Here is a 22,578-nt window from a genome sequence, read left to right as displayed (position 1 = left end):
ATAATGTTGTTAATGAAAAACTTTGGATTAATTTTTAATTTCCTTGCACCTTTAACAAATTATTGATAGGTTTCTTTCATGTATATGTCCATTTTGGTTTTATTGTTCTTCAATCCCTTCTGTATGTTTGTATTGTGGCAGCAAAGTTCAATTTATTTGTAGAAGTTTTTTGTGTGGATTTCGAATGAATTTTAAGATACGTGGAGGTGGAAGATTTTAAATCTTTAATCTCTTGCCCGTTGCTAGTAGATATTAAAACTACTAGACAGATATTTCTACATTTTTATAAGAAATGATTCATTTCTCTCTCAAACTGATATGTAATTTCACAATCCACTCCTTAGAAGGTCTAACGTTCTCATTGGCACACCTCCTGGTGTCTAGCTTTGATACCATTTATTACAGTCCAAGCCCACCACTAGCAAGTATTGTCCACTTTAGCCCATTGCATATCATTGTTAGTCTTACGATTACAAAACATGTCTCTACTGGGGAAACGTTTTCACACCCTATAAAAAATGCTTCGTTCCCCTTTTCAACCGACGTGTGATCTCACAAGTTGTAATCTCACTCAACTTATTTACTGATTTATTGTAAAATTTAGCATTAGAACACAATATCCTTCACAAATATATGTTTAATCAAGAAGCTAAAACATGTCGGAAAAGACGAGAATAAAACCTGTTTTCACTATGTTTGTTGTTTTGAAGACTATATAGCTGGAAAGTACCCAATAGTGACATTTGATTCCACCCTTTGCGATCCTCTCGTTGAATTCCACTCATGAAAGAACTCCAGGGCAAGTCTTAAAACAGTTCCAAGTCCAAGCACTACAATAACTCCTGTTCTTCCAGGTTTCATAACCATAAATAAATACATAACATGAAACTCGATAGCTCGAACAATGAAAGTTATAAACGTACCGATGATGAGATTTACAGGTAACGCCGAAATGCCGAGGGTGATGGATACAAGAATGTCCAGTAGCAGACCTCCGATGAGGATGGCAAAAGCTAGCCAAATTGGACTGAAGTAGCTCTGCTGCATAAATAACACTCAAGGTTGATGTTCTTAACAACTTATTAAACAGGCAGGAAAAGTGAGATTCTTACCCTTTCAGGTTCTTGGGTTCTGTAGGTTGGATCAATCCTCCAAATCCAGTAGTTGGTCTGTGTTTTTCGAATTCAAGAAATAATTGAAACTCGGGTTAGTTCCAATATGATATCCTTCCATCATGATCATAAGTTCAATGCTAAATATATAGTTTTAAGCTGCGATTCTCGTGAATAAATAGTTTGAATTTATAGGTACTTATCTGTCAATGAAAACGGAACCTTAAGAATTTTCAAAGGCATGTAATTAGTTTAGAAGTTCGGTTTATTTGTATGTAGTTTCGAGGTTACTTTCATGATCAAATGTAATAGGATCGAAGAACAGTTGAGGTACACACAAGTTGACCCCAACATTCATGGAAGCAAGAAAATGTAGCAAATGCAAAACTAAGACACCGAATCAAAAGCATTGCACCAAAAGCTACAGAGTACCTACAGCATGATGTGATTGTGGAGGCGATACATTCGCTGCTACAACCCTGAAGAAGTTAGCAAAATAACATTTCAAAGTGGCTCCAAAACAATATGATTCTGTCAAGTCAATGAAGGTCGACCTCGAAACGACTAACTTACTGGCAAATCTCACATCGGTTTGATCCTTTACTACGAAACCAAGTATCTATGCAAGTCCGATGAGCTTTTGCAAGACCACCTCGACAATGACATCCAAGTTCTATCAAGACTTCTTCCTTTTCTTGCTGACAAATTCTGAATAATAGTATTCGGGTTTAATGGCCACAACATCCTTTACAACACATTAACCAGATAAATGAAGCCAATTGTTATTGTGGACATACTCCACTATAATGCATGGAAAGATAACAGCATTTGGTAGAATGTTATTTATAATGTACAACATAGGCCAGATCTCCGAAAAGGAAAACCAATAGCATTATGAAATCATTAGTGCTATTGAAATCATTAGTGCACTAATGAGCGGTGGAGACTTGAACTGTGAGATCCCACATTAGTTGAGACTTGAACATAGGCCAGATCATTAGTGTACTTATAAGGGTGTGAAAACCTCTCCCTAGCAGATGCGTTTCAAAATCTTGAGGGAAAGCTTAAAAGAGAAAACTCAAAGAAGAGAATATCTGCTAGCGGTGGGCTTCGGTTGTTACAAATGGTATCAGAGCCAGACACCGAGCGGTTCGCTAGTGAGGACGCTGATCCCTCAAGGGGGTGGATTGTGAGATTGCACATCGGTCGGAAAGGGAAACGAACCATTCCTTACAAGGATGTGGAAACCTCTCCCTAGTAGACGTGTTTCAAAACCTTGAGGGGAAGCCCGAAAGGAAAAGCCCAAAGAGGACAGTATCTACTAGCAGTGAGCTTGGGTTGTTACAAATGGTATTAGAGTCAGACATCGAGAGGTTTGCTAGCAAGGACGTTGGACCCCTAAGGGGGGATACGCATTTTAAAACCTCAAGGGAAAGCTCCAAAGAGGATAATATCTGCTAGCGGTGGGCTTGGATTATTACACGAACCTCAAACCTTAAGGTTAAAGTCAGAGTAAATGACTTAATTGTTAAGCTATGCTCATGTTAACGATTTTAATCTTATAGAATAGGCTAAAACATCATTTAGGGAGTATCTACATGTTCTATGGCTGACAAGCAATGAGCAAACAACATAAACAACAACAGTTTAAGGAAGAAAGGAGGAGGAACCAACTAAAAGTGATGCCAAAATGGACCAGAACCAGCAGAAATGAACAGAACAGTTTTCAGGGAAGAGTAGCAATTCAAAAGTACCTGCACTGCTCATCAGAGCTAGAAGTTGTAGACAAGAGTTCCTTCATGGGGGAAACTGCACAAGGCAATAATTCCTCTCGAGGAACCTCAGAGATTGATTTAAGTTCCCCATTAGACACAACAATTGTCAATGGTGTATGATCATCGACATCACTGGTAGAGGGATCTGCTGCTGACGGCAGCTCAACCCTCTGCTTCTCAAGGTCCGCTCCATTGTTCTTATCGGCGCTGGTGTTGCCTTTTAAATCATTTAAATGGCAATCCAACATATTGAAAGTCCACAAACTTGAATAAACTCAACCAAAATCCTTGAAAAATTGCATTATATGTCACAAATGAACTTAAAAATTCACTCCAGACAAAAGCGAAAATCACGAACGAGCCTCGATTCACAAAACCCTATTTCAGAAATCCAAGCCCACCAAACAAATTAAAGCGAAACCTCCCCTAACCAAACTTCAATCAGTCCAAACGACTGAGCCACAAAAGGCTACTGAAACGATTGCATTACACACAGGAATCAAGAACAAAATCACTAACGAGGTTACAGCCGCAAAGAGTAGCAAATTCGAGAAGAAAATCGAATAGAATCAAAAGGGGTCGTACCTGGGGAGACTCGGATTTGACGGGTTGAAGATTCTTTACTTGAAGCAGTAGAGAGAAAAGAACAGAGAAATTTTCAATTAAAGCAAAAACGGGTTCTGAAATTGATTAGTTTTGTGAGCATATGAAACGGATTTGACGCGGAATGAACTGAAAAACAAACAACGAAACAAACCCAGTTTTTATTTACGGGAAAAAAAAAACGTAACTAAGAGAAGCGTACAAGGATCCACGTTATTTGTTGGCCTTCAACGAACACAAGGATATTGTTTTCGCAATTCAGGCGCCAAAATGCACTCCCACATCCAAAGAGGCCCGACCCCTTTAATTGATTTTCCTCAACAAACAAAAATAAAAAAAGACAAATGAGAACTTTCTTGAATTATTCTCACGAAAATTGGGATTGAAATTCTTATTCTTCCACTCATAAAATTAAAATTTTATGCAGTTCAGTGTTCTTAGAAAATAGCCCACTTCATCATTAAATTTGTGAGTGGATTGATACGAAAAAGGTCAAAAAGAAATTTCAAATCAGAAATTGACCCATAAATGAGAACAGAATCAAAGGGGGTGGGCTTTGAAATTCTCTCTATCTCTTGTCAAATTATATAATATCTTTTGATAGACAAAGGTCAAATAGTTTCAACTCTGAAGAACACAATATGTTAATTAACTTCTCTATATTTATAGTGTTATATTCATAATTTGACGGGTAGATAATATATTATAATGTTTGATTTCGATCAACGATAGGAACTTTTAAAACTAAAGCCTAATTTCCTTCTCGATGTTTTTTTTTTCACCTCTCCGTCGAAAAAAAAGGTCAAATTACACAATCCCATATCATGATTTCATCTTCTTATGGTTGATCTTGTAAGTTCTTAATCATATGATCTTGAGTAGCCTTGAGTAGTGTTTGTTGTCGTTGTAATTCCCTCCACTACCACTACTTTTGAAGTGGAGGTCTCCATCTCTTTGTTCTTCCCCCATAGTAGAATGTAGAGTCCAATTATCACACTCACCGAACCCAACAAGCTGTTACGTCAAATTACAACGTTTCTTTATTTAGAAATGGAATTGACGACAAGGACTCTTTTTGTGTGTTGAAAAAATTTTAAAACGCCTTTTTTATTACCTTCCGAGATAGAGTGGTCGGTGCATTATGGGGATGTCGAACATGGCCGACATTATTTGAACTAATGGGCTGAACGCCGCCGTGAACACTGGTCCTCTCTTCTTCACACACCATGACATTCCCACGAAACACATGCCCGATCCGATCATTCCCTGTAAAAAAAATATTATTTTGTTGCAAATTTAGAGATTTTAACCTATAAATTCCAAGAAAAATGGGTTTTGTGAGACTTACTGTGTACAGAACAGTGAGAATCTGAATCTTTCCGGTGAGCGCCCAAGCGGAGGACTTCGCGCCGGTGGAGAGGCTCAACACGGCGGATTGGATGGCGCCGAAGCCGGACATGATGGCGGTGCTTGAATACTGATACGGATATCTCTTCCCGATGTTCGATTGTAACAGAAACCACGAAGACCAGAGCAGAGTTCCGGCGACCAACGCTATGCAGCCTACTGTCCAGCTCTCCCTTGTCTTCTTCAGCTTTACATCGCCGCCGTGTGAGGCGGCGATGGCGGCAATGGAGTATGAATCGTTCAGCAATGCTGGACCTTTGTACACCGTCAACAACACCGCACCGGAGATACACACCACCGTGCCGATTATCTTCGCTCTCCCACTGCTGCATTTCAACTTCACTGTCTCTAACCTGGGCGGCGAAAGATCATAAATTGTTCAACTGGGTTTGTTCGAAATCCGAAATTATGCATATATAGTTTACAAACTTGAGATATAATTACCCAAATGGGAGAGCGAGGAGAAAAGTAACCACAGGGACTAAGTTAACAAACGCACAAGCAAAAGTGGCAGAGGTATGTTGGATACCCAGAAGAAAGCAGTATTGGGTGAGTGAAGCCCTACAAGAAAACAGTGATGAACAAATCAAAACCCATAAATTAAATTTTAAAAAGAGGGAGAATCAAGGTTTGAACGGACCCAACAATGGCGCTGAAGAACAAGTAACAGAGGATACGAACAGAGATATTGGCTCTGCCATCTCTGCAAAAAACAGAGCAAAGAATTTCATAAGCCAAAGACGAAGAAGAAGAAGAGGAAGAAAAGAGTTGAAAATTGTTGATTACTTCTCGCAAAAGTAAGCAATTGGAGCTAAGGAAATGGAAGCGACTGAGAGACGATAAGTGATGAGAACCAAATGGTTCATTCCATGATCAAGAACTGCCTCGAGCAGAATATTCACAATGGCGAAAGCCAAATCTATGGCAACCATCGCCATCAATGGCTTGCAATCTTCTAAACGCTTCATTCTGAACAAACTCGATCGGCTCTTCAAAAGTTCTACTTTTTGTTGTTGATCTGTTCAGGAAACTGATTGGAAGAAGAAAAAAGCTGTGTGTTTTAATCTTTGATTCTCCTGTTCTTGGTTTGCTGTTCTGTTCTTGTTTGTAAGAGAGAGAGGTGAGTGAGGGTGAAAATAAATAGAGTGAGACCCCAAAAGAAGGGGTCTGATCAGCCTCTGGAATAAGTGGGCACAAAGCAAGATTAAAATTCCTTTAGATCACATCAATGGCTTTAAGCTACCCCATCTTTTTTTTTTTTTTTTAATCATTAAAAAAACATTTTTATTATTCAATTTATTCTCTCTTCCTTCTTGGAAAATTATTTAAGAAGACTCTCTAAATATGGGTAACAGTTATTAATAGCATATGAAAAAGAAACGAAAAAAAAAAACATTTTAACCGAAACCAAAACCATAACCATTAGTTATTGGGTTGGGTTAGATTGGATTAAATTTTTTAAAAAATAAAAGATTTGGTTCATCGCCTAGTTGGGATTTTTCAACCATCTTGAAATAGGGGTCCGAACCCAACCCAAAATTTGGGGGTTTAATTAGCAAGTTGAGATTTTTGGTCCATTTCGAAATGGGTTCCAAACCTAACCCTAAAATTTGGTTCAACTTGCGAGTTGAGATTTTTCGACCATTTTCGAAATAGAGTTTCCAACCCAACCCTAAAATTTGGTTCAATTTGTGAGTTGGGATTTTTCGACCACTCCAAAATAGGGTTCCCAACCCAACCTTACACTAATTCTAAGATTGTTAAGGAGAATAAAAATATTTGACGTTTGTAACAAATATGAGTGGTTTTTTATATCTTGTAGATCTTTGATAATTGGTAATTGGGTTTTATAACGTAACATGTATTATAGATAAGTATAATTTTTTAATCACTTTAACTTAACTCAACTAAAAAAGAGAGAATTGAATTAAGTCATGAACCAACAAAACTTACCGGCAGTCTTGATTCAAAGATTTGTGGGAAACTATTCCAACCCAATCTATATAAACACGTAGTTGATTCTTTTATGAGTAAGCCTAAGTGAACAAAGCTAAACAATCGAACGGGAAGAATCATCATATAACATGAGTTTCCCATTAATAAGAATAAAAAAAAACAATGTCTGTTCTACTCTCGTTCTTGTTATACTTAAATATATATTTAAACATATTTAAAATTTGTGGAAAGAATCTAATCTATCACCCAAAAGAAAACAAAGAAAACCCCATGATGCTAGATTTGGGTTTCTTTTTGTTTGTAAATTTCACTAAAGAGGGTAAAAATGTGGTAAAATTATGTATATTTTTTTTCTTCTCTTTTTTTCCATTTTGTGTCATATCATAACTTTTTTATTTTGTGGTCTTAATTTAAAGAGATGATCAGACAACCCCCACCCAAAAACAAAAAATAAATAAATAGAAACTCCATATAGAATAACATATTACATTCGGGTCACATTCACTACTAACCCTAAATATATATTAGTTTATATAAATCAGAAAGGTCAATCTACAGCGAACCAAATAAGGAATCATAGTGGTGTTTGAGAATTGGGTTAGGTTGGGTTGAGTTGAATTTAGGGTATTTTGAGTGTGAGATCCCTCGTCAGGTTGGGAATGGGAACAAATAATTTCTTATAAGGGTGTGAAAATCTCTCCTTAATAGATATGTTTTAAAATCGTGAAGCTGACGGTGATATGTAATGGGTCAAAACGGCCAATATCTGCTAATAGGTGGATGGCATGATTGTACTCTGTATGTTGTCTTGCATGTAATGAACTTCTCCTCTATTCCAAACTGTACCTTACTAAATTACGAACTCAAACTAAACTAACGCGTATAAATTTGGTTGAAATGGTTCAATTTCATGACTCCTCTTCTTTCTTAATGTTGGTATCAGATGAGAGAGAAAACGATGAATAGAGAAGCATGAAGGCACGAGTGAGAGCTTTTGATATCGACATCGAGCTGGGTAAGAGAGGAAACTAGAGAACGGGTGATTAGTGAGAGGTAGAGTGTGACATGAGGAAGAGAATGGTAAACCTAATTTAAAGATGAGTAAAGCTTAATCAACCTATAATTTATGGCTATAGATTTGAGAGTCGAACCAACCTATACTAGGTAGATTCAATTGAGTTACTCGATTTTTTCAAGCCGTCAATCTTTCTAATACCCTTACTACCCCTGAATGGTTTTCTTCGATGGAGGAAAGAAAGCATAAAAACCCTAGCTTGAAAGGGTAAGTTTTGAACTTTGATTTAGAGGGTTAAAATAGGAAGAACAATAATGTCAAATCCAAAAGGGTTAATATTGAAAAGAAAAAACATAGACAAGTATAAAGCTAAAGCCAAAGTCTGTTGCACCATGCTCCAACGTGTAAAGACATTATCGTTTTATGAACATTTTTTTTTTGTTTTTTTGTTTGTTTTTTAAGAAATATAATACTTTTTCATTATTTTTTTTTTCGAATCAATTAAACATCGTCTCACGTCGATTAAAAATGAAAAAAATGAGATAGAGAAGAATATTTTTTTCATTTTCTTTTTTTGAATCAATCAAACATAGTCTCACGTTTATTAAAAACGAAAAAGATAAGATTATTCTGTGTAGACTTGACTAAAAAAGTTAGCGGATAACTTCTCGAACAGTTTGATTTCAAGACACTTGGTGAATGCACGGTTGTAGCTTTAGCCATATATAAAGCATTGGGTTGAACTCTTCTTTGGTGTCAAGTTATTAATAGCTATGAATAGTCATCAACTCCTAAAAAAGACTAGAAGAATGGGACCTATTATGAGACATACAATGCATTACAGACCACCCCTAGTCCATTGAGTGCTCTACCTTGGGCCATCGACATCATACACTCTACTGAAATAGATTTCACGAAAAACCAGCTATATCCGATCTTGGTTCTCCCTGTATTTTACCACATACGTGGGTTCAGTCCTCAAAGACCTGTTAAGGCTCTCTTCAACCTAGGTCAAATAGGAAGAACTCGAAGATATATATCGGGTGAAGATTTAAACCACCAATCTCAAAAGATCGATCAGTTTGAGGGTTTTGCAAAATCACCGAATGGTTATATGGAATTCTATGAACGTTGTTATCTTGAGATTCGGTTATAGTAAGCCATCTGGAAGGGCGGTGGTTATCCATTAGTGTGAACCTTCACTTTCTTTGAAAACCCTAATAAAGAAGGGCTATTAAATTAGTTGTATGGTTGAATGAAATACATTAAAATTAATGGTATTTTGGAATCCAACACTAATAAATGCTTCACCAAAATTCTTTGTATTCTGTTTTGAGAATAAAGGAATCAATTTGGAATAGAATATTCCACCCCTCAATTCACCTAATTTGAAAATAGAATCTCATTCTATTTCCCTATATTTATGCTTATTTTATTTTTTAATATAAAAATCAAAGTGGAATAAATAAATAAATAAAATAAATAAGACGATTGCATAATATGTCTTTTGAAACAATTTGGTGAGTAATTTATTATTATTATTATTGTTGTTGTTGTTGGCTTTAATTAATATAATATAGAATTAAATTATTGCATTTAAATCTTTTGTTGACTATTATTGTGAATCAACTTTTTTATTCAACTACATGTCGTTATGAGCTTTTAAATTATTTATATTAATAAAAAAAATTAAAGCATTTAATTAAAGTTATTCGAAAATTAAATAATTAAATAAAAAGAGAGGGAGAAAAAGATGGATGGGGTTTGTATGAAATTATGGCAAACTGAAGATGATGAAATTCGATGTGGGAACTGATCATATTCTCCACATTTCTTCTAGTGACAACTTCCATCACGTGGGCCCAATTTTTTTTATTTTCATCTCACCAAAATATCTTCCACACACACACACACACACACTATATATATATATATATATATATATATATATATATATATATATATATATTTTTTTTAACCACTTTCTCATAATTTATTTGTACAAAATATATATATATATTGGAAAATATGTCTATTTGATTTTTAATTTTTTTTAAAAATAATAATTAAACTTTTAATTTTTTGTCGGATGAATTTTTTTAATTCTTATTGTTGTGTCTGACGAGCCTTTAATTTAGACTTTCTTTTTTATATATTTATTAGATATAATATTGAAAAGTTACGGTATTATTTAGATATAAAATTTAGTTTCATTTATAATTTTACATATAATATATTATATGGTTATTTGACACCAACTTCAAATTTTGTGAATTTATTATATACTTTTAAAATTTAAAAATTTATTATACAACAAATTGGACGTTAAAGGTCTCATTAGGAACTTTTTAAGTAAACAAACGCACTAATAATATATTAAAAAAATAAACAAAAAATCATAGAAACTACCTCAATATTCTATTTTTTAAATGTTTTTTTTTTTAAAAAATAAGTGCTCATTCTTCACCCATCAAATCTTCGAATTATGATAAAGATAATTAATCCATAAACTCCAAATCCGAACTGAATCTATTTGGGTTCAGAAAACTAACTCGAAACACTAATTCAATCCAATCTAATCGTTATAGTTTGGGTTGGGTCATTTCAGATTGTCCAATTGAATATATGCTCGTAATTAAGAGTACTATTGATAAGGTGATGAGCTACCAAAAATGGGTAGTTAGTATGGTAAAAAGAAAATTGAATGTCTCAACTTTTTAATTGGTTTTATTTTATTTATTTATTTATTTATTTTTTTTGGTTATAAAGTTAGTGAACTTCATTTTCTCATATAGGTTTGTCCTTGCCTCTTTTTGCAACTTTATTTAACCAAAGACAAAATTAAACAATGTAATCATCAATGACGCTTTCTTTTTCCTAAATTAATTGATTATTTATAATGATTGCAATCAGACACACACTTTATATATTTTAGCATTTTTTTTTATTTTTTTAATTTACATCTCTCTTTTTTCTTTTAATTTAACGGGTATAAATAAAATTTTGAACCTCAAATTTACCTCTTCCTTCCCATAATTTAAGGAGTCTTTTTAACATGTTTTATCTTCACTAGCGTTTATTCCTATAAAATTTATAGGAGGTCGTCAAATATAAACTTACTTTCAATTCTTTTAAGTTTTTCCTAGTTAATTTAGATACCCTCTAAATTGACCTTTTGTCGAAGACAAAAATGAGTCATAGTAATAAATAATAAAAAGATCGGATAAGAAAAGAATCATGAAAATTGTAACGTTACATATTTTTATTAGGGCTACTAATTAACCGTTTTTTAATTCTATTCTAGTACTGAAATAAAGAATAATAATAAGGAACGGCACCTTTGTCAACTTCTTTCTACCAATACTTATATACTGTTCAGCTGTTGTTGTTACTCTCTTGCTTGCATGTATAACATCTCTTTCAAAAATCTTTATTTCGAAGATCTCTCTCTGCCCTCGTTTTCTAAAACCTTCTTTTTAAACCGAGGCCAGAGGCTCGAGTATATGTCACTTGGTCGTAGGTGATGTAAGAACGAATGGCCTTAGCTCACTTGTCGTTGGAAAGTGAGTGCCGCATAATCGCAAATCCGCTGCCATCAAGAGTGCGATTGCAACAAGTGGTAGTGTCACATAATGATTATCACTGGAGTATAATTGACTCTCGTGGACTTTTGAGGACAAGCTTCATTTGAACTTTATAAAGCTCGATTTTCATCTTGTAGAGACTTTCATTTGTGCTTTCTTCTATTGTTCACGTCCATATGATTTTCACCCTATTTAAAGGATTTATCCTTGAATTTAAATCACCTACGCTACAAAAAAAAAAAAAAAAAGCTTGATTTTGTTAATCCTATATGTGAAAAAGATGATTTTTATTGGTTTGATCTTGATTTCGTTCTCGGTTAAAAGAAAATTGGTATAGGTTTGGTTATAAAAAATAAAAATTTATAAATTCTTTTCAACTCTATATATTATCAAAATTCAAAATTTAGAGACTAATTAAAAATTAAAATCAATCCAGTAGATTAAATAAAAACAAAATTTAAATTTAAATTTAAATTTAAGAATGAAAATAGTAATAAATAAAAATAATAATAAACTATTCTAACGGCGGGATAAAATTGAACCACACCCTACGCGCCCTAATTGTGTCGCCGTCGCCTCCCTCGAAAACAAAATCAGCTCTGGGGCGCAACCAAACTACAAATAGGCAGTGGTTTATAGGGTTTTGCAACTACCGAACACCGAACAAATGGATTCATTTTCGGCACCATCAAGCGATTCTTCCCAATTTTCTGCCAATGAATTCAGGGATCAGCTCAAGACTCAGCTAGCCCAGGCCTACGCAGAGGAGTTTCTTGAGGTTCAATTCTCCCTTACTTGTTTCTTTTCTACTAAACTTGTTGGTCGAGTTACCGATATGTATGTGCGGCTGTACGTATATCTGGACTTCTTAGAGTATTCGGTTTGATGAATGCGTTTCACTTTTATATGTTATGTGATAGTAGAAATGAATTCGGAATTTCTGGGTCTAAAGCTTGAGTAGCGCTAGGAGCTGGCTTTTGAAGATGGGATGTAAGAATTTATCAATGTGAATTGTCGAGACTACAGATTTTGGAGTATTCTTTCTCAACATTAAATGGAATCCTTTACATGCGCATTTCTCAGTTATAGTTCGAACTTGTTTTTTATATCCTCATTTTTTAAATTTGCTAATTGAAGATGTAGAAATGTTCAATCCATTTAGAATTTCTTCAGTGATTTGAGTGCAATGGAAATAAAGTACTTGATCTTGCTCTCTGTTTCTAGAGTTTTTTTTCGGTTTGGTGATTATAAGTTAGCAACTATCTTGTAGTTTTGTTGTCTAACTTGTTTTGTAGGATTTATTGACAGAATAGTTTTTCTGCTCGTTGTTTTTGACGCGGAAGGGGAGTGGCTAGTACTAGTAGGACGAGCAAACTTTCTGAAATAAATTTCTTGAACCTTATAATTAGTGCCTTAGCATGAAACTATTATTGGTCTGTGGTAAAGGACACGTTCTTTAATTTACTCTCACTGTAAGTTTTTATAAAGATCAGTACAGACTATGGTTTTACTTGGATCAAAAAGTTCTCTAATAAGATAGGGACTTTTGTGAAGAGGTCTTGAGAAATTGGAGAGTGAAGAATCTTATTGTTCCTATTTAGGTTAACAGGAAGGGCTAGAAGGGATTTTCTTTGTGATTCAGAATTTCTTCAAGATCAACACGTTGGAAAGTGTTTGTGCATGTGGAACGAAAGATTAGAAATCATTTCTAGATATTTTAACAAACGATTTAGGCCCCTACCAGAACCCTGAAAAGGGTTGATCATAGTGGTTGAACCTTGCTTGCCCCTAGAAGGATAAATCAACTGATGATATCCTCAATATTCTTCACATTATTACCAACCCTTAAGTTTGATGCGAGGAAAGTTGTGATTGTGGCCATCTATTTGTGTCATCTGGAGGTGCAACATTTAGCTATTAGATAAGGCATATGTATTCATGTCATCTGGAGTTGCAACAGCTTGCTATTAGACAAGGCACATCAAGAGGCACAGAAGGGGCCAGTCATCCCTGCAGACTTCAGTACCCCATATGCCTCTTGGAGGAACCCATTAAAAAGAACATTTCCAATTGCCGTATTTAAAGGAAAGCATCTTACGGTGTTTGGTCAATTGATGTTGTCTAGTACCCCTATGTATTCTTTCTCTTTTTAGATCCGATGTACTTCACTTAAGGAGATTTAAAAGAAAATGAGGCTCTTTGGGCTAGCAGTTATCTCGGAAATGGGAAAATTGCATTTTTGGAATAATGGCAACCTGCACAAATTTTTTTGCTGTGTTCAATTGAAACTACGAAGGGAAGGTAAGAAAAAGAAAAGGATGGCTGTAGAATAATAATGGGGTTAATGCTATGATTCCGTGACTTTATAGTCTAGGCCACTATGATTGAGATACACCATCTTCTTCTTATCATGCTCACTCATAGGATGAAAATACTGTTGATATTGACCGAAATATCGGTAAAGTTGAATTTTTGAAAACGAGATAAAGGGGAGAGTCATTTTTCCAAAACATCAAGGATATTGTCGATATTTGTTGATATTTTATTGATATTTTACGGATATTTTTCTGATACTTTATCTAATATCCGTGATATTTTGCTTATATTCATGACACTTTGTTGCTTTTCTTCTCTCTCGATTACAACATATACCTTGATTTATCACACTTTAAAACGGTATAGTGTGAGTTTTAGGGCTAGGCCAAGAATTTAGGGTCACAAATCCATACCCAAATCATATTAAAAATCTTTGTCTCAAATGTCTCCTTCATTGTTTTTCTTATACAATTATCAATAACATATTAATGATTGTCTACTCCCAAAAAGATATCTTGTTATTGTTAAATGATGTATTTGTGTGTTGACATGACTATAAATTAATTAATTAATCAAAATTTTATATATATTTTTAGATACATTATTTTACTATCTATTTTCATATTAATGTATATGGTAATGTTATAAATGTTTAAAATGATTGTTTATGACTTAAATAAGTTTTCTGGGATGTTTATTAAGAAATTTATAAAATTTCAACAATTTTGTGATATCTTTGATTTTTTCTGGAATACTTGTCTGTTATTTGAGTTATCGATATATATATATATATTGTAATTCCATACTAATTTTTACTGCAAAAGATATGACGAAAATATCGACAACTCAAATAACAGACAAGTATTCCATTTCTGCGAATAGAAACTAATAGTTTTATTTATGGGATAAATCTCAGGAGGGTAGGACATTGAAAATACTGAGTTCAGTAGAATTTTCATTCCTGCAAGATTTCAGTTGTCAAGGGTTTTTGGGAGCATACCTATGGGTCTGTGGTGTTATGTTTGCCGGTTCTTTTGCAGTTTGCACCTTGTGTGCTCTTTGTAATATCAAACTTGGTTATAGTTTTGTATCTTGATAAAAGATCTAAAAGCCGGATTCAAATTAGGTATTTGATTTTTTTTTTTTTTTTCTCGCAATTAAAAATTTTTCATTTATATTTCCTGCACTGCGTATGTTCCTTGTAGCAGCATCATGGTTCTTGAATTTAGTTGCGATTAATGAAATGAACTTTCCAACAATTTGGAGTTGCCAATTGCACTTTTTTGCAGACCTTAAGAGTAAAGTGTTTTGACAAGTGTATCACAAAGCCAGGGTCAAGCCTAAGTGGGAGTGAAAGCAGTTGCATCTCCAGGTGCATGGAGCGCTATATTGAGGCTACTAGCATCGTCAGTGGAGCCCTGTTTAAGACACCACACTGAAGGAAAGGTTTTGCCTGAGAGATTACGAGTTTGAGGTATCTTTAGCAACCTACAATTTTTCTGAGATTCCCCATTTGATATTTGTTTTCCAGATCTTGAATCTTTCGCAAGGAGAAGTACTTTTGATTTGAGACCCCATAGATAATATTGGTATCATTTACCTGTTTACAAACATGTCAACTTTGGGTCAATTAATCTCTCATTCCTTCTCAGTTAACTTCTCTACCAAGCTGATATGATTCTATTGGTCGGATAAAGTAAATAGATGAGTGGCTAGAACGAGGTGAAAGTACCTTGTAAGCTACACTGATTGCAATTTTGAGATGATTCCTTAAAGATTAGGATATCATATTTAAAGTAGGTAAGAAAGAAGGTCACTATCGATAGTGCAAAAGCCTGCGCCTAAGGGAGGCACATGATAGGAGTAGGACCAGCAATTAGAGCTTCTCTCTCATCGGGTCAATGTTTGCATCTATGATTACATGAGATGCTCCAAAAACATTCACAGGGATAGATTATGTTTCAGTCTCAGTACAATCATGAAAGCCTACATCAATGGAAGGTACCTTTTGGTTAGCTGATTCTAACTCGGATCAAAATTATCTTAATCGAAACTATTGAGACGAAGTACAATTACCTTAACTTTTAGAGTCATCACTCATGCTTGATCTTTCTCAACATGTTGTCCAAAATCAGAATTGTAAAAAGGCATCTGTAGGGAAAAAGGCTCTAAGGCACTCAATTCATTAAAATGATAACATTTTATAGCCAACTTCATCAATTGAACGTCGCATGCTTAGGGTGTTTTGAATACTACAATATTAACATTAACTAGACGATGCCCTTCAGAAAAGTTTATTGATTTTGAAATTAAAATAATGCTAATTAATTATCGACCCATTTGTTTTTTAGATCGTTGAAAGCACTTTTAAATGAGATCTAAGAAGAAAAATGAAGACGTTAAATTCTGGGGAATTCAAAAGCATCTTTCCTTTTAAACCAAACCTACAAATAAACATTCATTGATTCAATCCGAAAATCTACTGGCGCTCTATCTGAATGGTGATATGGCTGATGTTGTACTCTCTTTTGATATACTCTATAACATTGTCCAATACCATATCTGCATTTGCCTCTGGCTTTATTATAACATGGCATGCCAATAGAACCTTTCCGACCGTTATCGCCCAGATGTGCAGTTCATGAACTGCAACTACTTCCTCCATCTCGCATAGACCCTTCTCGAGCTTCGTTGCATCAATCTCTCGCGGTGTACTCTCCATTAGAACCTCGAGGATGTTTCGGAGCATTTGAATTGTTGTGTATAGCACAATTACAGAGAAAATGAGAGTGCATATCAGGTCAAGAATCTTGTATTCGGGTTTATACCATATGATTGCCCCGCCAATCATCACTCCGATGCTTTGGATGGAATCTCCGAGTACGTGAAGGTAAGCCCCCTGGACGTTTATGTTTCGTTCTCTTTTCTGTGTGTTGGTAACCTTTTGTGAATGGCTTTCAAGTAAGGGTGTAGTTACTGATTCCTCATGTGCGTGATGATGATGATGATGCTTAACACCATCGCCGGCTGCTCCCTCTTCTTCATGGTGGGGGTGGTGGTGGTGGTGTGCGGTAACACTAATCCCATGGTGATGCCTATGATCTTCATGACCATGTTCGTGGCTGCCATGACCGTGGTCGTGATCACCATGTCCATGACTGTGACCATGAGAATGAGCATGACCATGTTCGTGACCGAGCAGCAGAGCCATAGCTATGTTAACAACCAACCCAAATGCAGAAACAGCAAACATGAGCAGCCCCTTGACTTCTCCCGGACCATTGATAAGGCGGACAATGGCTTCATAAACAAGAATCCCAGCAAGAAGCCAGATCATCTGAATGGAAACGAGAGCACCAAGTATTTCAATCCGGAAGAACCCATATGACTGGCGCGGAGTTGCCTCCCAACCAGAGGCCCAGAGAGAGAACAAGGAAATGGCAAAAGCAGCAACATCCGACAACAAATGAGCAGCATCAGTCAATATTGCAAGACTGTTTGCTTTAATACCTCCCACTACTTCTATACTCATAAAAACGATGCAGCAAACAGCTGCTATGAAAAGCTTCCGCATGGATGCATTTCGCTCCCTCATATCAATCGAACTGTTTTTTGCATCTTTAAATCCACAGGAAGGTGCCTCCCCACAAATTTTACTTCCCACAATGCTAGGCCCTACTGCTTGCACATCTCCACATACTTCAATCATGTGACCATGATCAGGATTTTGCACTTCCATCTGAGCTTCAGAAAGAAAAGATGTTTAAACGATAAGAAACCAAGAACAACACAAAAGCAGAGGCATAAACGTCTCAGTTGTTTTAGTATGATGAATTAGTGTTCTTAGAACTCGAGGGCACAATTGTACGACCTATATAACATATCATGTTCAAGTAAGGTTTGATGCTGAATTAGTATTCATACTCCTACAAGAAGATTGAAGACGAAATTTTTAACACGACGATACGCTCGCAACTTTGAAAGCTAGCTGAAACTAAGAATGTTTACTTAATCCACCCCACTTAACTTAAATGGTGTGAAAGTTATCTATTTATAATCAAATAAATTACATAGATATGAAAAAAAGTAATAAATGGAAATAACAACAAAGGTAAAGATACCTATGGTAAGAAAGCAAATATCTAGATAACCTTATAATAAAATATCAAATATGATATATATCGTAAACTATAATTTAGTACTAAATATCATATACATCAAACAGGATGTTTGCTTTTATTTGTTCAAAATGGATTCGACTGCAGAAACACTTTGATACAAATAACTTCTTGTAAGGATATTGAATAGGGTACATGCAAACTACTTTGATCGGTGGAAGTATAAATTCATGAATCTAGTTACCACAAGAAAAACTTTTTTTATATCAATAAGTGTCTACGCTAGTTCGTGCGAAACTCGACTAATTTAACCGAACATTAACTTTCTCATACTATGGATCATCAAAAGTTCTAACATAAAAAATTTCCTTCCTGAAATCATGACAGTGAATAACTCCTACAAACATGGATGAACCAAGCAATATTTTAAGATAATAGCTTTAATGTCAGTTACAGCATCATGCATCACTTTTATCTTACACTATATCTTTATTTCAGGCAAAGTCACGACAGTACATTGGCAAGATAGCTGTCAACATCCTCATCAAACTTTGCAGTTTCAAATAGAGTCATGCGTTACATATCATTAGTCAACGAGAACTCTTGTTTATATCTGAACCCCTTCCCAACCACGGTGCTACGACTAATGACCTAACAAAAACACAGCATAAAAGCGGACAAAGACAACTGGAGGGGTAGAATACATGTGAGCTGTAGAATAAGGAAAAAGTAGATATAGACAAGCATATAATGACAACGCAAAGCAAAACACAGCAAGCCTTGCATGATCCCTCACTCGGTAGCTCACAATTCTAGGTAGAAAGGAAGGGTGGAGCAAAAGTAATCGGTTTTCTGTCATGAACAGCATACCAATAGTAAAACAGCAAGAGATTTACCACTGGAGAATCAATAAATTTACGGTAGAAATCCATATTAACAACTGTTCTAATATAAAGATCATTATCTCCCACAAATGATACAAGTACAAAACTACTAGGTGAAATTGAACTACTCAACAAAAATTGAAGTACAATATTAATTATCTAGTTCCCCCACCTTCAATAGATTCCTCAAAGAACAATTATGGTTTGTACAACAAATTCTTCAATTATTATAAAGAATATCATTCTTGAAAGAGAATTAAAATAAAAAAAGGTAGCAGCTAAAAAAAAATTCCAAACCCAGAAAGAACTACATAAGCTCGTTATTTCAGAGGTAGACCTTCCTTCAGCAAGCAAACAGAGAGAGTAATGCTCAGCAACCAAAAAAAAAAAAAGAACAAAGAGCAACTCAATCAGAGATTCAAGGAACAAGAACACATATACCGTAACAAAGATAACAACACAGAAACTCAACGCACAAAACCTAACACTATTTGTCGATCAAATCAATATTGCAATCAATGTAATCCATGAAAACTACGAAACCCCATCTAGAGATGAGCAAAATCGAAAACCCAGAAAGGAAATAGCGAAAAAAGGCAATACCCAGTACGCTTATCCAAAAGGAGCAATAAAAGAATATTCGCAGGATTCCAGAAGCTCAAGCGTCAACAAAATCAGATCGATTCCACAGGATTAAAATAAATGGGGAAAAAACTATTAAAAAAAACACCCAACAAGAATCTGAGAGAGAAAGGGAGAGAAACCTTCGTAAAATGCTGATATACTCGGAGAAAAGGAGGTGCATAGGCAAAAGGGGATCGCTAAAACTGAGTGGCAGAGGAGAAATGAGGACGGCCGCCGGGGCTTTTTGGCTTTCTTGGAGGCGCAGTGAGTGGGATCGTAGCAATGATTTGGTTTCGCCTTTTAAAATGGAAAATTGATTAAATTAACCCAATAAAAAAACTGATATATAAGGAAATTATTCTTATTATTATTTTGAAATGTCAAATTCTGTACTTTTATAGGGTTTAAAAAATTCAAAACAGAAAAAAATATTACGAACATGGATTTTAAAAATCAAGCAATATTTTAAAAATCAACTAACTTAAAATTTAGGTCTTTCGAAAAGATGTTATATCTCAGTTTCCAATCACTCGATAGCTTAGATGGTTTCAGCACTTATCAAGACGTAGCGAGGATTAGTAATGCTTATCAAAATCATAACTATGCAAACAATTCCCATTGCAAGCAAGCATTAGGATGTTTATTTATTTTTGTTGCTCGCTCAAAAATGTCCATTAAGAATTGGGAGTTCTCAGTTATCCATTCGTGATTCATTTTGACACTAGTGCGACATGATCCCTTTCATGTCCATTTTAAGTTACTTTTGTTGAATTCCAACCCTATGATGCAACCTTCAACTCATGGAAAGAGGCACAACGGCAACAGACGTATGCCACTTGATATTGTCTTTGGAATCTCATTCTCAAAAGAAGACACTCATTTGCACCAAAACCCACGTCTCTCCCACTTAAACTCAACATTATCGACTTGAACTTGAGCTAGTTATTGATTGACTGACTAGCTGAAAATAATCGTGTTTGAAAACGAATATGCTAAAATTACTTTTTTGGTATTCGTGCCAACGTTGATGGATGGTCTATTTATTTCTCAAACTACGATTTACTTGACAAACCCAATTTTCTTAATGAAAACTCGATATCTACTCCTATGGTTTCGTAAAGGGGAGAGGGGCAATAAAGGAAGGGGAAGAGTCATAGAACTTAGCACTCCATTAGGAGGCAAGAAGAACAATGACATCCCAAATTTTATTTTGATACCTAAAATAATCTTCAAAGAGGTAGAGACAAAATGTGAGATCTCACATCAGTTATAAAAGAAAATAGAGCATTTCTTACGAGAGTGTGAAAATCTCTCACTAGCAAATGTTGCAGGTTTATTAGTACGATACAACTCAATTCTAAAGATTATATTATTTTTGTTGTGGGTTGGCAAGGGGACCTAATATTTCATACGAAATCACCGCCGGCCTTATCCAACTTTTCCCCTTCAAAACTCCAATTCCGTCATAAAAAACAGAGCATTTTGGGGATTTTCCTTCGTTTTGATCCATAAAAACTTCATGGGGTTCCTCCATTTCGCCATTAACGGCCAAAGAAGCTCTCAAATCCTCCATCTCTTCACCAGAATCCTCCTCCAATTCAAGCTTCTCGCTGCTCATTTCGGCCTCATCAAGTCCTCACCGGAGCTTGTCGCTGACTCTCCCTTCGAGAGCCCTACAAGCTAGCTCACCGAGGGCCGCTACCCCTCGCTGGTCATTGTCCCGGCCGTCGATTTACAGGCCAGGATCAAGACCAGCCTTCCGATCATCGAGTATGGGGATTTTGTTGAAAAACAGGGGAGGGGGTCGCCGGAAAATAAGGTGGATGAAGAGAATCGAAAGTGTACGATCTGTTTGTGTGAAATGGAGAGATCGGAGATGATGAGAGAGCTCTCTAATTGCTGCCATGTCTTCCATCGGGACTGTTTGGATACGTGGATTGATGAGTTTCGGATTACTTGCCCTGTTTGTAGATCCATGCTTTTTCCCGCCGGTGAAGGCGATAGATTTCGATTCTCCGGTGACCGTTAGATTGAGCCGCCGCAGCGAACCACTATCCGCAAGCTGAGACGGACGGCGGCGATTCCTTTGACTGAAGTTTTTTTAGATAATCGTATTTCAGTAAAAGTTTAATTTGTTTAAACAATCAAACAAGCTCAACTAATAATTTAAATTATCATTTATAACATTTTTTTATTAGATAAATGTGCAGAAAAAATAAAATAAGAAATGATGATAATAAGTTATTTTTATTTAATACTATTAAAAGTTTTTTTCTAATGGAGTGTAACGGAAATTAATTAACCAACAAATAAAACTAAAAAAAATATTGGTTCACATTTATGGCAAGCAATCTGGAAGAAATGAGCTGGCAGAGTTATCCGACGTGGAAAGGAATTTTATCCCAATTTTTTAAAAAACTAATAAATTAATATATTTAAAAAAATTGGACAGAAAATTCTGTTAATTGAATATGTAATGTAGAGATATATTAGACAATAATTAAAATTTCAATACGTTTTAAAATTATACAAAACCGAAGGTTTATAAATTATATATATATAATTTTAAAACATATTTTAATATACACATACTTTTAATTTAAATATATTATTTATTATATAATACAAAGGTAAATATCATTTCTTATATAATACAAAGTATATATCATTTTTTATATAATACAACTATTATATCATTTCTTATATAATATCAAGGTTTATTAATTATGATTTTTATTATATAATACAAAGGTATATATTATTTTTTATATAATACAAAGATTTATTAATTATAATTTATACGATTGAAGGTTCATAAATTATATATATAATTTTAAATATATAATTTAAATATATTATTTATTATATAATATAAAGTTTTAATTATTAGGATTTATACATACATTTAATTTAAATATATTATTTATTATATAATACAAATGTTTATTATAATACGAATATTTATTAATTATGATTTATATGGAAACCAAGTTGAATATTCTTAAATTATTTATATATATATAATTTTAAAGCATATTCTAAATTATAATATACTTATCTTTAATTTAAATATATTATTTATTAAAACTTAACTACTTATTCGTGAAGCAAGAGAAGATTCAATCAATCACCTGTACTGTATGTCATTTACAGTTAATCCCTTCCCTTCACTTTACAGTCCAGT

At 34.6% G+C, this 22,578-nt stretch overlaps 4 protein-coding genes across 9 annotated transcripts; 1 reads left to right on the top strand and 3 right to left on the bottom strand.

The window, feature by feature from the left end:
- Positions 1–559: 559 nt before the first annotated feature.
- On the bottom strand, positions 560–3,912 carry LOC111459604 (E3 ubiquitin-protein ligase MARCH2-like). Of its 2 annotated transcripts, XM_023102590.1 has the most exons (8): positions 3,473–3,912; positions 2,867–3,174; positions 1,686–1,820; positions 1,549–1,591; positions 1,113–1,169; positions 924–1,041; positions 635–842; positions 560–596 (listed from the first exon to the last, which is right to left on the bottom strand). In XM_023102590.1, exons 2-7 carry the CDS (start codon positions 3,133–3,135, stop codon positions 712–714), a joined length of 753 nt encoding a protein of 250 aa, XP_022958358.1. In that variant the 5' UTR covers positions 3,136–3,174; positions 3,473–3,912; the 3' UTR covers positions 560–596; positions 635–711. The 2 variants fall into 2 exon arrangements, with proteins under 2 accessions (XP_022958358.1, XP_022958359.1); XM_023102591.1 differs by having other exon boundaries at positions 924–1,038; positions 2,867–3,912.
- Positions 3,913–4,123: 211 nt separating this feature from the next.
- LOC111459602 (WAT1-related protein At3g30340-like) lies at positions 4,124–6,086 on the bottom strand. The gene is made up of 6 exons (XM_023102588.1): positions 5,684–6,086; positions 5,538–5,600; positions 5,342–5,458; positions 4,839–5,250; positions 4,605–4,756; positions 4,124–4,504 (listed from the first exon to the last, which is right to left on the bottom strand). Exons 1-6 carry the CDS (start codon positions 5,863–5,865, stop codon positions 4,351–4,353), a joined length of 1,080 nt encoding a protein of 359 aa, XP_022958356.1. The 5' UTR covers positions 5,866–6,086; the 3' UTR covers positions 4,124–4,350.
- Positions 6,087–11,997: 5,911 nt separating this feature from the next.
- On the top strand, positions 11,998–15,424 carry LOC111459498 (mitochondrial import inner membrane translocase subunit Tim13-like). The gene is made up of 2 exons (XM_023102434.1): positions 11,998–12,230; positions 15,058–15,424. The coding sequence occupies exons 1-2, from the start codon at positions 12,120–12,122 to the stop codon at positions 15,205–15,207; spliced, it is 261 nt and encodes an 86-aa protein (XP_022958202.1). The 5' UTR covers positions 11,998–12,119; the 3' UTR covers positions 15,208–15,424.
- Positions 15,425–16,037: 613 nt separating this feature from the next.
- Positions 16,038–19,698, bottom strand: LOC111459497 (metal tolerance protein 1-like). 5 transcript variants are annotated; one of them, XM_023102427.1, is made up of 2 exons: positions 19,535–19,698; positions 16,038–17,507 (listed from the first exon to the last, which is right to left on the bottom strand). In XM_023102427.1, exon 2 carries the CDS (start codon positions 17,505–17,507, stop codon positions 16,248–16,250), a length of 1,260 nt encoding a protein of 419 aa, XP_022958195.1. In that variant the 5' UTR covers positions 19,535–19,698; the 3' UTR covers positions 16,038–16,247. The 5 variants fall into 5 exon arrangements, with proteins under 5 accessions (XP_022958195.1, XP_022958200.1, XP_022958199.1 ...); XM_023102432.1 differs by lacking the exon at positions 19,535–19,698 and adding an exon at positions 19,374–19,510; XM_023102431.1 differs by lacking the exon at positions 19,535–19,698 and adding an exon at positions 19,212–19,352.
- Between the last annotated feature and the right edge of the window lie 2,880 nt (positions 19,699–22,578).

This window comes from Cucurbita moschata, unplaced genomic scaffold (genome assembly GCF_002738365.1).
Source record: "Cucurbita moschata cultivar Rifu unplaced genomic scaffold, Cmos_1.0 Cmo_Scf00022, whole genome shotgun sequence".
In the NCBI taxonomy this organism is placed as follows: domain Eukaryota; kingdom Viridiplantae; phylum Streptophyta; class Magnoliopsida; order Cucurbitales; family Cucurbitaceae; genus Cucurbita; species Cucurbita moschata.
The sequence above is the reverse complement of the archived record's forward strand: the minus strand, read 5'-3'. Positions and strand labels throughout refer to the sequence as shown.